Consider the following 13179-nt stretch of genomic DNA (forward strand, 5'->3'; position numbering starts at 1 on the left):
CCTCTGTCACTATTGCCTAGTACCTGATTTTGATATATGACTTAAGACTAAATGAGTTATGATGACTACCAATCAAATTTTAGAAACTTCACAATGTGTGCAAACTTCTTTAAGTGCAGCTAAAAGGTCCTTATATATTCACTTTAAAATAATATTAATAGCTAATATTGTATGCTGGGCATTATTCGAAAAGCTTTAATTACATTAGGATGAATGTTTGCAGTTTCTAATATTCAACTGTGTTTAGACCTACAGAAACAGTAAATTCATATGGTTCAACCTAAGACTATCCTCCAAACAATTCCACTATATATTATGTACCTAAAGCATGAAGAGTTATAAGGAATAAGCCAATAGCTAGTAAACAAAGAATCAGAATTTGTAATTAGACAGTTGAACTTCAGACACTCACTTTTAACCACAATAACATTAACAGTAATACTAAGCTTACGACACTTAAAGATGTGATTTTCCTGAAGACAATGTCTGTCTTGCCTACCAATATATTCCCAGCACCTAGCATAGGACCTTAAACAGAGTAGATGTTAAATAAATAAAAGCAAAAATGATTAAATGAACGAATAAACACTGAGATATATTTTCTAACCTCCAATAGCTTACCATCTTAAAAGAAAAAAAAGATCTATACAAAAATACAGGCATACCTTAGAGAGATTGCTGGTTTGGTTCCAGACCACTGCAATAAGGCGAATATTGCAATAAAGCAAGTCACCAATATTTCGGTTTCCCAGTGCATATAAAAATTACATTTAGAGTATACTGTAGTCTATTATGTTTGCAATAGCATTATGTCTAAAAAAGCAGTGTGTATACCTTAATTAAAAACACTTTATTGATAAAAAATGCTAACCATCATCTGACAACACAAGGTTCCCACAAACCTTCAATTTGTAAAAAACACAGTATCTTAACAGCACAGTAAAGTGAAGCACAATAAAACTAGGTGTGCCTGTAACTGTAAGACAGAATGTGGTAACATGAGAGAAATATAACATATCATGGTATGTTGGAGAAAGGATGGATGTCATAGAACTGGTGTGCCAAGCTGGATTAGCGGAAGTAGTACAGGTTCTGAATCAGGCAATTTCTGAGCCCTACTTCTGCCTGCCTCTTATTAGCTGGGTAATTTTCACAAATACAGATTTACTCAAAACTTAGTTCATATCAAATGCACAATGCCTAGAACATATTAATACTTGGTCCCTAATTTAAAGGAACCTAAAATTTAATAGGGGCAAACAGATACATAAATCGAAACATAACCTTTCTAAGCTTCAGTTTCATGGTTTGTAAAATGAGAATAATAGTAGTTACCTATTAAGAATCAATGTAATAAAATATGTCAAGTATCTAGCAAAATGCCTGTTATATAATAATCGTTCAATAATTAGTAACTCTGTTGAACCATATTTTGTCAAATGAAGAACTCCCAAACATTAACAAACAGAATATGGATAAATAAGAAAATGATGAAAACTATAAATTCAAGTTATTATTTTAAGTACAGAGATGGTTGCCACTATTTTATACCACCTACATATGTGTAAATTAACTCATCCTAGTAGACTTTTATTTACATTTTTCTTCTAAAGCTTGTAAATATACAGACACCTGTTTTAATATAACAGAATCAGTACATTTACTATTCTAAATGTATGTGCTGATACAAACAGGTGCAAGTATATATATATTAGCATACTTAATTTTCTTTTCTAAGGAAAAGCCAATTTTCTTTCTAAGGAAAAGCCAATTAAGTGAACTATTTATTCTAAAGGACTATGAACACAAAAGAGTTTTTCCCTACTAAGTCCATTTCCATAACTAAATCTGGTTCTAATTTACAATTTTACATTTTTATGTATGAAGCCTGGAACACTAAGAGAGGCTGGGGGAAGAAAACAGTACACGAATGCAACGGGAGTGCAAAAGAGATCAGCAGCAGTCACAAAAACAACTACCTCAGCCACCATTTAGATATTCCAAGAGTCATATTCTGGCTTATGAAGACAAGGCAAAGTATTCTGGAAAGATGTCAAAAGAATGCGTTTGCAAATAAATACCTGATGAAATGTTAGGTAAGAACAAAAAACCCTCTAAGAAACATGACTGATAAATAAAAAGTAGAAGGCAATGAATCATCCTGACTTGTGTGTGCTATATAAAGGTCATATTCACAGTAACACCAGCAACTGCACTTTCCAAAGTTTCTCACATAACAAGAAATCCTTCTCAGCAAACCCACTAGCAGCTATTTTTGGATTCAAAATCTTAGCAAAACTTTTTATGGTTTATTTCATCAACCGTATGTAAAATATATAACTCTCACCCTGTTTTTCCATTTGAACCTTATTCAAATACTTTCTGAGTGTATACTATATTTCTAGGCCTTCTAGCACTGTATATACAAAGATGATAAAACACTCTCTCTACCCTTTTATAGTTACAAGAGAGGAGAAAGATACACTGAAAACAACTAGATACAGAATGAGAATGAAAGAATGAAAGCATGAACAAAATGTGGAAATCACAGAAGTGGAAGCAACTAAAACTTCCCAGGAGAATCAGAAGTGATTTCACAAGGAAGGTGATAAGTGAGCAGAATTTTAAAGGATGAATGGAAATCTTTCAGGTCCAAAAATGCAGAAAAGGCATCAGAGGCAAAGGGAATAATATAAACAAAGACATGAGGCATAAAATATGCATTATGTTTGAGGAACAAGGAAAAGTTCACTGTGGCTGAAGCTCTGGTATAAGGGGTACAGCGTTGAGCCTTTACTAGGAAGGGCCTTGGATGTTTTGTTACCTACACTGAAAAGTTTGGGAAACAATCTGAAATATTTAAAAGTTGAGTGACAGGATCAGCTTTATGTAATAAGGAAAGTAAAATTCGTATAAAATCAAGTGTTACAGTGCCTAACATAAAGCAGCCATTCAGGTAGTGGTACTAATATTAATACTAGAATATGTACTTAATAGCAACAAAAAGACTATTCACCTTATGTCTTTGATAGTTGCTCGTTTCAGGGGGTCAACCTGTAGCATATGCATCAGGAGAGTGGCAACGGAGCGATTGAGATATTCTGGGATATAGAATACGCCCCCTCGGATCTTCTTAAACAACGTAGGCACATGCTCATCGTCAAACGGGAGGGTGCCACAGAGAAGAGCGTACAAAATAACACCGCAGCTCCAGATATCAACTTCAGGACCTGCGTACAACCTAGGGGAAAAGATGAGAACACACACCTGAAATGCAAGTGCCACTTCCCATCCACGTGTACCCTGTTTCTATATGTACTTATATACACAGTATAGACTCTATATGTATTGCTTTCCAAGGTCTTTAGTGAAGTCCGTGGCCGCTCCCCAACACTCAATGGTTGTTCCCCAGAAAGAATAAGTGGTCTAACCAAATACTATTCAAATTTCCCAAGAGAAAATAGTATTTTTATTTTTTTGACACAAACTAAACTGAAGTTACTAATTGACTAATTAAAAAATATGAAACTTTCTATGGTTGATTTTTGATAGAAACATCGAAGTGGATGACCAGAAACTTGAAGAAAAGCAATACTATATAGTGTATAGGCTATATCTTCTTACCATAAAGCTATTAAAAGAAAATGCATATATAATAGAATGTTTATGCCTGGCACACCTATTTTAAAGAATATTTGAAATAGTAAAGTACCTAACTAGTCCTACTGCAATCTCTTTCACAGTATTCATGCTGTATCACATTATCCTGGGTACCTACTACTTTCATTCTAACCACCTGGTAGCCCCTGGGACTAAGATTACCTTTATCCAGAAAACCTATGCCTAGAATGTTGTTCCTTTTTCCTCTCACCTTTCTACATTATTAAGATTCCCCTGATAGCACATTACCAAACTCAAACCTAAGTCTGAGGTAACAAAGTAGATCTCTACAATTCCAATTAAAAAAATACACGCCATTTCAATAAAAATTGCTGTCCATTATTTACATTGTTTGCTGTATAGTCCAAACTGCTATATCTGCAATAATACCTTTTCTTTATTTTCTCTCACAGAATTCTGTAAACTTTTAAAATCAGACATTGGTCACCATAGAAGACTTGAATTTATCACTGCAATCTGTATAAACATTTAAAAAATGTACCAATGAGTAAGTTACATGAATAATTACAGAGTCTTCTCTTGTGCAGTTAACTTCATGAAATGACAATACTGTCCCCCCAGAAAACCTCATTCTTCTAAAAACAAAACATAAAAACAATACTCTGTATGCTTTATAAAAGAGTATATACAGAATTATTAAAGGACTGTGTCTGAGAAGAAATAATGACACTAGCTTAAATGCAGCAAATGCTTGCTCTCCTAGATGCAATTTTCTAAAATGAAAAAAAGAAATCAAGTTTTTTTTTCAATTTTTAGTGGAAAAACTCCTTAAATACATCCATAACAAAATCTAAATCAAATGTTTTAAAAAATTGTTTAATATAAGTAATCTCTCTTCAACAATAGAAAAATTAAAGGGACAATATGTTTCTATTATGTTAAAAATCTTATCTTCCAAAGAGAATATATTATAGTTAAATGTTATCAGAATGAACAAAGCATTACAAAAAGCTTACTCTTCACTGATATATTATTACCTGCCTGAGATGACTTCAGGTGCTGCATAATTTGGGGAGCCACAACTAGTGCGCAGAAATTCACCATCTGACATCATATTAGATAATCCTGAAAATAAGAGTAATATGTTTACCTGGTGCTACATGTTTAAAACTAAATATAGATAAATGCATAAGGAAAAACGTCAGGTCTGTAATGCCTCACATATCATAATGTTTATTTTAAAAAGCAGTAGAAAGCATCTGTTGAACTAGAAAGACTCCATTTCAGAGTGCTCATACATGACAAAAAAGCTAAAGCACACCATGCCTAAGATTGAAACTAAACTCCTTTTCTAAATAAGAATGTTGATTCACTTCACAAATATGAGGTTATTCTAAATTATATGAACTTTTCCAAACATAAAAGCATCAAAATATTATTTACCCACTTCTGCAAATGAAAGAAAATAGAGACTACTCTTACTTTTTTATACTCTGCTTTCAAAGGCATTTTTAAAAATCTCTAAGTAGAAATCAGATAGGCTCCAATTTATAAACATTACGTTCCAAAAGTTTTTAATTTGGAAAGCTTTAATTCAACGCAGAAAAATATTCCATTGAACCAGAAATCTAGTTGAACTACAGCACTAAATGAGCTTTGTGATTTAGAGAAGGAAGAGAAATAGGAAAATGACTTTCCTGGCTTTTAGATTAAAGACAAGGTACAGACAAAAATTTTAAATAAGTAATGCTGAACTCTGATACCTTTTCATCTCTTTCTATAATCTCTCACTTTCTAATCCTTTCCTCTACTATGGCACCCTGTCCAAGTATGTTTATCCCAGAAAGTGTTTGGTGCATAAAAATTACATTTTACTCTCTTATTTTACCACCAACAAAAACTCTTATTCTTCTACCAAGTTGTTACCTGTTACCCATAGTCCACTGACATTCCTCCTCGATCAATTCAGAAGGACTCCAACGCTCCAAAACTGCGTGCAAATTTTCATGTACCTCCATTTAAGTGCATTTATCAGGGAAAGTGCCCATACTTTCATTAGGTTTTCAAAGGAGTTTGTGGCCCTCACAAAAAAACAGTTAAGTCTCATTTCCTCAGGAAGCAATGCAGATTGAGTGGATTTACCTTGACGCAAGCCCTCTGAATGTCTCTAGAAATACTTGCATTTTTAAAAAGTGGTTTAAATGAATAGAACAAGCTAGCGTGCAGACTGTCCAACTAATCCCTTTTCACGGTATAGGATTTACATGAATGAAGTTGAAAGTTCTTAGTTCATTAAGAGTTGGTACTGACACACTTGCAAAGGCAGCTAGCATACTTCTAAACAACCCTGGAGTTACATACCAAAATCAGCTATCTTGGCATTCATGTGTGCATCCAATAGCACGTTCTCTGGTTTCAGGTCTCGATGAACGACCATATGCCTGTGACAGTAATCCACGGCAGACAGAATCTGCTGAAAGAGGCGCCTGGCTTCCATCTCTTCAACCTATCAGGTATAAAAGAAACTGCACTAAGAACATTTGGGACATCGACATAGCAAAAGTTTTAGTTTCATAATCAGCCTAAATATAACTGAGTACGCTAATCAGAACTGTGCTAGAATTCTCAACAAATGAGACAAACAAGCCAAAAACTTGCATTCAAGCTCAACATGTCTATCAACAGGTTTTTCTTTGCTGCTAGGCAGTTCATTTTCAATTAATATTACTAAGTGTGCACAATGTTTCAGGGAATCAACAAGTAAAACATAATCTAAAACAGAACTTACGTGAAATTGCAAAGAAAAGGAAATAACTGAAGCTTCAACATGATGTTATGGAACTGATTTTTCATTTTGAAAAGCATAGGCTTTTCACGTTGGCAATTAAGTGGAATATATTTCCTAAAATCAGTATTTCATAAGGTGTACTTTTTAAGGAAAAATATATCTAATACTCTGTATGTTTAGTTAGACATTATTACAGAAGCAACCCCGACTCTGAAGATACCTTTGTGGTTTGCTATTTCTCACTACTTTCTTCTTTTTTAGCTTAAGGGCTTATTGTACTAAACAGCATGTTACTCACCCGTCCATGTTTACAGATGTAGTCAAATAATTCACCACCAGACACATATTCCATTACCATAAAAAAATCTGTTGGAGTGCTGATCACCTGGTATCTTTTTTGTAAATGAAAAAATTTAATAAAAAATGTTACTGTAACCAGAATCAACCTAGTACATCCATTCTTGCTATAAATTGGTATTCCAGTATTCTACAATATTTTAAGATGGCAACAAATTATATAATGTTATCAAAATAATCACAGAGCTATAAACACGAAGCTTCACAAAACTCAATTACTTCCTAGGGCTTATAGACTTCCCTTCAGATCCCCCCTTTCACGTTTACAAAATCCTTCATTCCTCAACAACTAAATTAAGCATCAATTTTTCCATTTAAACAAAAATTTGTTTGTAGTCTATAGAGATGAGGTAGCTTATATTTAAACATAAGTGAAAAATATTCTTGGAAAGGTAAAATGATACCAAAAGGGATACAAATCAGCAAAATCTAAAAAGTAGACAAATGATCCTTTCCTCAAAAAATGAAATGCAAAAAAAGGGAAGGGAAGGTATAGATTAAAAGCAAATCAAGAGACATATTGACCAATTATACTGTATAGACTTGTTTTCTTTCAATCCAGTTCAAACAAACCAACTTTAAAAACCATTTATGAAACAATCAAGAAAATCTGAATACAGACTGGATGGTTCATAATATTCTAACTGTTTAGGTGTGATACTGAACTGTGCTTGTTTTATTAAAATAGAGCCTTTAAATTACCACAGTAGATACTGAAGAATTTACAGACTAAAAACATACTATTTGGGATTTGCTTCAAAATAATTTGGGGTGGGAGAAGTAGCAGGAAGCAGATAAAACAATACACTAATAACTGTTGAAGCTGAATGACAGATAAATGAGGCTTCATTACTTTACTGTTGTATTCATTATGAAATTTCCATAATAAAAAATTAAATAGATGTATGTATTTACATATGTGTGTGTGTTTATGTGTGTGAAAATATATATGTACATTTTCTAGGCACTCAAAGCTGAGCACATAAAACAATAAAGAACCTTAGCTCTATTTGACAAAATAAAATTTTTCCTAAAAAACTACAACTTCCACATACACACACAATTGTACCAGAGTTTTGAAAACTTTAAAAACAAGTTAAATATAACACTAATGTTTTAAATGAAGGTTGCATTTAACACATATAAAAGAAAAATTGTTCTACTCTGCTTTATTTATAAAGAGTTATTTATAATCTGGTTGATCATGAGCAATATCTAATTTACACTGAGTTGCTATTTAAAGCCACTAAGTGTAGCTGGCAGTTCTGCATGGCTTAAAGGCACCCAGTGGAAGGCACAAGCAGGGGCTGAGAAGTGGCCCAGATGCCCCCCTGTAGGCAGTATGCCTTGACACAGGATATGCCAGAAGCAGGGGAACATTTTGGTAATTAGTCCACCCAGATGGGGCACCTTTTATTATTAAGGTGCAAAAAAGAGAGCATGTTCTAAATGGCGGTTCTGGTTACTAGTCTTCATAAAAGAGGAGGGAAAAAATGACCAGGAAGTTGGTGATATAACTATATACTACATATTTTAAAAGAGGACACATCATGTATAAATTAAACACTTGCAAAAAGTAAAATATTAACACAACACTGTAAATCAACTATGCTTCAATTAAAAAAAGAATTAGAAAAAAGTAAAAATTAAAGCTGTAGTATTGAAAATGATTACAGACTTTCAGAAGAAATATTTATAATAGCCATCGTTAGTCTTTGGGATGAAAAATGACAAGGTACCCCACTTTACACAGAATAAACTAATATAACTGGCAAATAAGGTTGAGTCTACTTCAAATGAACTGCGAAAAGGGAATCTTCCCTGAGAACTCGAGGAAAAAAATGGTTCTATAAAAGCAATCCTAACAGGCAGCAAACTCTAATTGAATAAAATGAATAGTGAGGAACAGGAGCACCCACTGTGTCACTTCACTGTAGGCTGATCTAATTCAGTAACAGAATTCTCAGTCACTTTTCTGCTTTGTACATCTTTGGGGTAAAAGAGAAAAGTGACGCAATTCTAATAAATTTAGTTGCTGATTCCTCCGAGTATATTGCAGTCTTCAGTAAATACTGTTGGATCCAGAGGCTTGATCAGATTTCAGTTTGATTTTAATTTTCTTCTTAAAGACTAGATGGTGGTATGTGCTTCCAGCCACAGGTGTAGGATATCTGTCTCTTTTTTGAGATATTAGCAGCCATTACTGATCACAGCCTAGATTTTATTAACTCACAATGAAATTTTAAATGCTGGCCAATTTCCAGAGTCTAGTAATGAACTATGGTCTAAAGGAAATCCTTCCTCAAAAACCCCACTGTCTCTGAAGTGCAGGCCACCAGATTACACTACCCAATACCTTTTCTTGTTATAGTCATCAACCAACCTCGCTGTCAACTCCCTCTCATTTTGACTTAATGTCTTTTTCCCCACTGCTAATGCTGTCATCATTCCGGGTGAACAAAATATCCATATAGATGATCTGCCCAATACATGCCCTCTAACTTCCTTGACTCCTCAGTTCTAACTCTCTTTTCCTCTACCACACACAATGACTCATTCCATGGTCATATACTGTCTAAGACTAACTCCTCCAATTATGCACTGGATTCCTCTGCCCCACCTACTAAAGGACTTGGTTTCTACAATTAGCTCTTCCTCCTCAGCCTCATCTTACTCAATATTCAGCAGTATAGGAACAGTTAATAATCTCTCTTTCTTCAAACACATTTTCCCCTTGGCTTCAAGATGCCAAATTCTCTTGGTTTTCTTCCAACCATTTTAACTGTTCACTTTCATTCTCCTTTGCTGGTTCCTCCTCATCTCCCAGACATCTTAACATCATACTGCCATAGAGATCAATCCCTAGAATTCTTATTTATTTATATGCACATCCTTGGTGACATCATCTAGTCTTTGGGCCTTAAGTATCTTCAATACCATCTATACGCTGATGACTTCCAAATTTATCTCTGGTTTATACCTCTCCCCTTAACTTCAGACTCATATATCAAATAACCTACTTGCATCTCTACTTGGATGCCTAATAAACATTTCAACTTCAAAAAAAACAAAATCGAATTCTTGATACCTAACATCCCACTTCAAACTTGTTCCTCCTACAATCTTTTCCATTTCAATTAATGGCAACTCCATTTTTTTATTTGCCCACACCAGTTAACCTTGGAGTCATCCTTGACTTCTCTCCTTTCACAACCTACATCTAATCTGTCAGCAAATGCTGTTCTCTATCTTGAAAATATATACAAAATATGCTTACTTCTCAACACCCTCCACACTATGCTCTATTCCAAGCCACCATCTCTTTTAATCAGAATACTGCAATTGATCCCTAACTGATTTCCCTGCTTCAGCGTAAGTCAGGTCACATCACACCTCCGGATAAAACTTGCCAGTGGCTTCTCTTTTACTCAGAGTTAAAAGCCAAAGCTCTTACAGTGGTCTAGTATATCCTACACAATCTGGCTCCCTTTTATGTCTCTGACCACATCTCTTACTCCAATTCCCCCTAGATCACTCTGCTACTATGATCTACCTACTACTGCCTGTAGCAATTTCCACCTCAGAGCCTTTGTATGTGCTGTTCTCACCATCTGTTATTTCCCCCCTCCAGATATCTGCATGCATATTCCCTCTCTTCTTCACTGTCTAACATACAACATATTTTACTGACATAGCATTTATTGTGTATCTCTTCAACGCCACCCGCTACACACACACACACACAAAATACACACACACAAATATGAGCTTCATAATAGCAGAAATTTTGTTGTCATCTTTTTGTTTGCTGGTGTATCCCCAGTACCTAAATGGTACCATTTGTTGAATGAATGGATCAACAAGCTAACACTCTGGCCTTATTTTCCTCCATATCCCTATACATATTCTGTGCATGAGACAAACCAGACTGTTTGTTCCCACCACACCATGTTCTTTACACTTTCATTCTTTTGCTTTGCTGTCCTCCTAGAATCATCAGGACCTTGTTCACATTTACTTCCTTATATATGCAGTAAGTAATCACTGAACACCTAGTGTTGTACTAGGTGCTGGAGAGATTAAGATGGTATTGGACATCTCCACTTGGATATCTAATGGGATTCTCAACTTAGCACAGCCAAAGCAGACCATTAATGTTCACCTGTACCCCAACATGGTTCTGCTCCATTCTGCGTATCTCAGAAAATGGTATCATTATCAACACCTAGTTTTTCAAGCCAAAACCCAAAATCCCAGTTGCTCGGGCAAAAAAAAAGTGGGGGGAGGGTCCTCACTCCCTTTCTTTTCCTCAGTAATTTATTAGTTTTACCTCCAAAATATACATTGAATTGACAGATTTACCTCCAGCTAGACCAGTGTTGTCAGATACAACTTTCTGCAATGATGGAAATATTTTATATCTTCTCTGTCTAATACGATAGCCACTAGCCACATGTGGCTATTAAGCACTTGAAATGTGGATAGTGTGACCAGATAACCAAAATGTTTAATTCATTTAATTTAAATTTATGTCACATATGGCTAGTGGCTACTGTATTGGACAGCACAAATCTATACCACCACTTGGCTAAAGCCACAATTAATCTGTCAGCTGGACCATAGCAACAGCTTCCTAACTGGTCTCTCTGCTTCCACTTCTGCCTCTGTACCCATTCCACACTATGGTCATATCATGTCACTCCCCCAGCTCTCTGAAAGCTTCCCATTTTGAACAGAATCCAAAATCGGCAAGGTCCTCAAGATTCTATGATATGTGGTCCTTGTCTACTCTTTGACCTCATGAACTACCTCTCTTTCCGTCATTCACTCCACTCCAGACATTATAGCAATCTTCTTTTTCCTATAATACTCGAACATTGTTTCAACCTCAGCAACTCTGAGGTTGCTGGTCCCCTTGCTTTAAAAACACTCTGGGGCTTCCCTGGTGGCGCAGTGGTTGAGAATCTGCCTGCCAATGCAGGGGACACGGGTTCGAGCCATGGTCTGGGAAGATCCCACGTGCTGCGGAGCAACTAGGCCCGTGAGCCACAACTACTGAGCCTGCGCGTCTGGAGCCTGTGCTCCGCAACAAGAGAAGCCGCAACAGTGAGAGGCCCGCGCACCGCGATGAAGAGTGGCCCCCGCTTGCCGCAACTAGAGAAAGCCCTCGCACAGAAACGAAGACCCAACACAGCCAAAAATAAATAAATAAATAAATAAATAATAAAAATAAAGGAATTCCTTAAAAAAAAAAAAAAAAAAAACCAAAACACTCTGTCCCCAGATTTTCAAATGGCTAGATCTTTATCATCCTTTAGGTCTTAGCTCAAACCTTACCTCTCAGTGAAGCTTTCCTAACAACCCAATCTAAATTAGCACCTCCTCCTTCCTCATCACACCCTAGGACAGCACCCTGTTTCACTCTCCTCATAGCACTTATCAGTGCCTAAAATAGTCTGGTTAATTTGTTTACTTACTATCGAGAACTGCTAGATACCCCTAGAACATAAACTCCACAAGGGCAGAGATGCTGTCTTTTACCACTGTACCCCCAATGCCTTACAACAGTACCTATCAGATACTAAGTGCCCAATAAAAGTTTGCTGAATAAAAGAAAAAACAAACATAGCTTCTGCTCCTAAAGAATTCAGTCTCGTGGCGATACTAATAAGAAAATGACCAATTACAATATAATGCCCAGGACTTTGGAAAAGCTGAAATTCTGGGTGCTCCAGGACCGAGAGGATGAAACCTAACCCAGTGTTAGGACTAGGGCAAAGTAGTTTTTCTAGAGGTAGTTGCATTTAAAAGCTGATATTTAAAGGACAAGTTGGAATTGGAAGCCTAGAGGAAGGGAGATATAGGTAAAGTTTTCCAAGCAGAAGCAACAGTTGAAATATAGCAAGCAAGAGAAGATGGTGACCTGACAATAAGAGCAGAGAGAAATGAACAGATTTAGGGGACACTCAAGATTAAGAGTGGCAGAACTTAATGATCAATTATATGTAAGGGGCGAGGGAAGAGGAATTAAATATGATGCCCAAGTTTTAGGCTTAGGAAGCTGTGTGAATGGTATTCTCATTCATGCACAAAAATATGTATATATGGGAGAAAAAGTTCAACTTAGTTTCAGATGACTCTGTGACTCCAGAATGGAAACACCTAATAAATAGTTCAATAAATGTGTTCAGAATTCAGGAGCAATATAGATTTGTAAATTTTTAAGATAGAGATTACAAATGACACCGTGGTAGTAGATAAGGTCACCCAAAAAGGGTTCACTAAGATTACTCTAGCTCAGAATGCTGAAATACATCAATATCTAATGGCCAGGCAGATAACAAGGGACCCATAAAAGAAAGTCTCAAGAAGAGGCAAGAATGTAAAAAGAAAATCAGAAGACTGTGGTGCCA

At 35.7% G+C, this 13179-nt stretch overlaps 1 protein-coding gene across 4 annotated transcripts in view; it reads right to left on the bottom strand.

The window, feature by feature from the left end:
* Positions 1-13179, bottom strand: part of PRKAA2 (protein kinase AMP-activated catalytic subunit alpha 2) — a 57985-nt gene that overhangs the window by 9101 nt on the left and 35705 nt on the right. For all 4 annotated transcript variants that reach the window (XM_061186531.1, XM_061186532.1, XM_061186533.1 and 1 more), the window contains 4 exons: positions 6708-6801; positions 5983-6127; positions 4659-4746; positions 3017-3241 (listed from right to left, as the gene is read on the bottom strand). In XM_061186531.1, coding sequence (XP_061042514.1) covers positions 3017-3241; positions 4659-4746; positions 5983-6127; positions 6708-6801 — 552 coding nt within the window. The remainder of the gene's footprint in view (positions 1-3016; positions 3242-4658; positions 4747-5982; positions 6128-6707; positions 6802-13179) is intronic.

The sequence above is a fragment of the Eubalaena glacialis genome, chromosome 3 (genome assembly GCF_028564815.1).
Source record: "Eubalaena glacialis isolate mEubGla1 chromosome 3, mEubGla1.1.hap2.+ XY, whole genome shotgun sequence".
NCBI lineage: Eukaryota > Metazoa > Chordata > Mammalia > Artiodactyla > Balaenidae > Eubalaena > Eubalaena glacialis.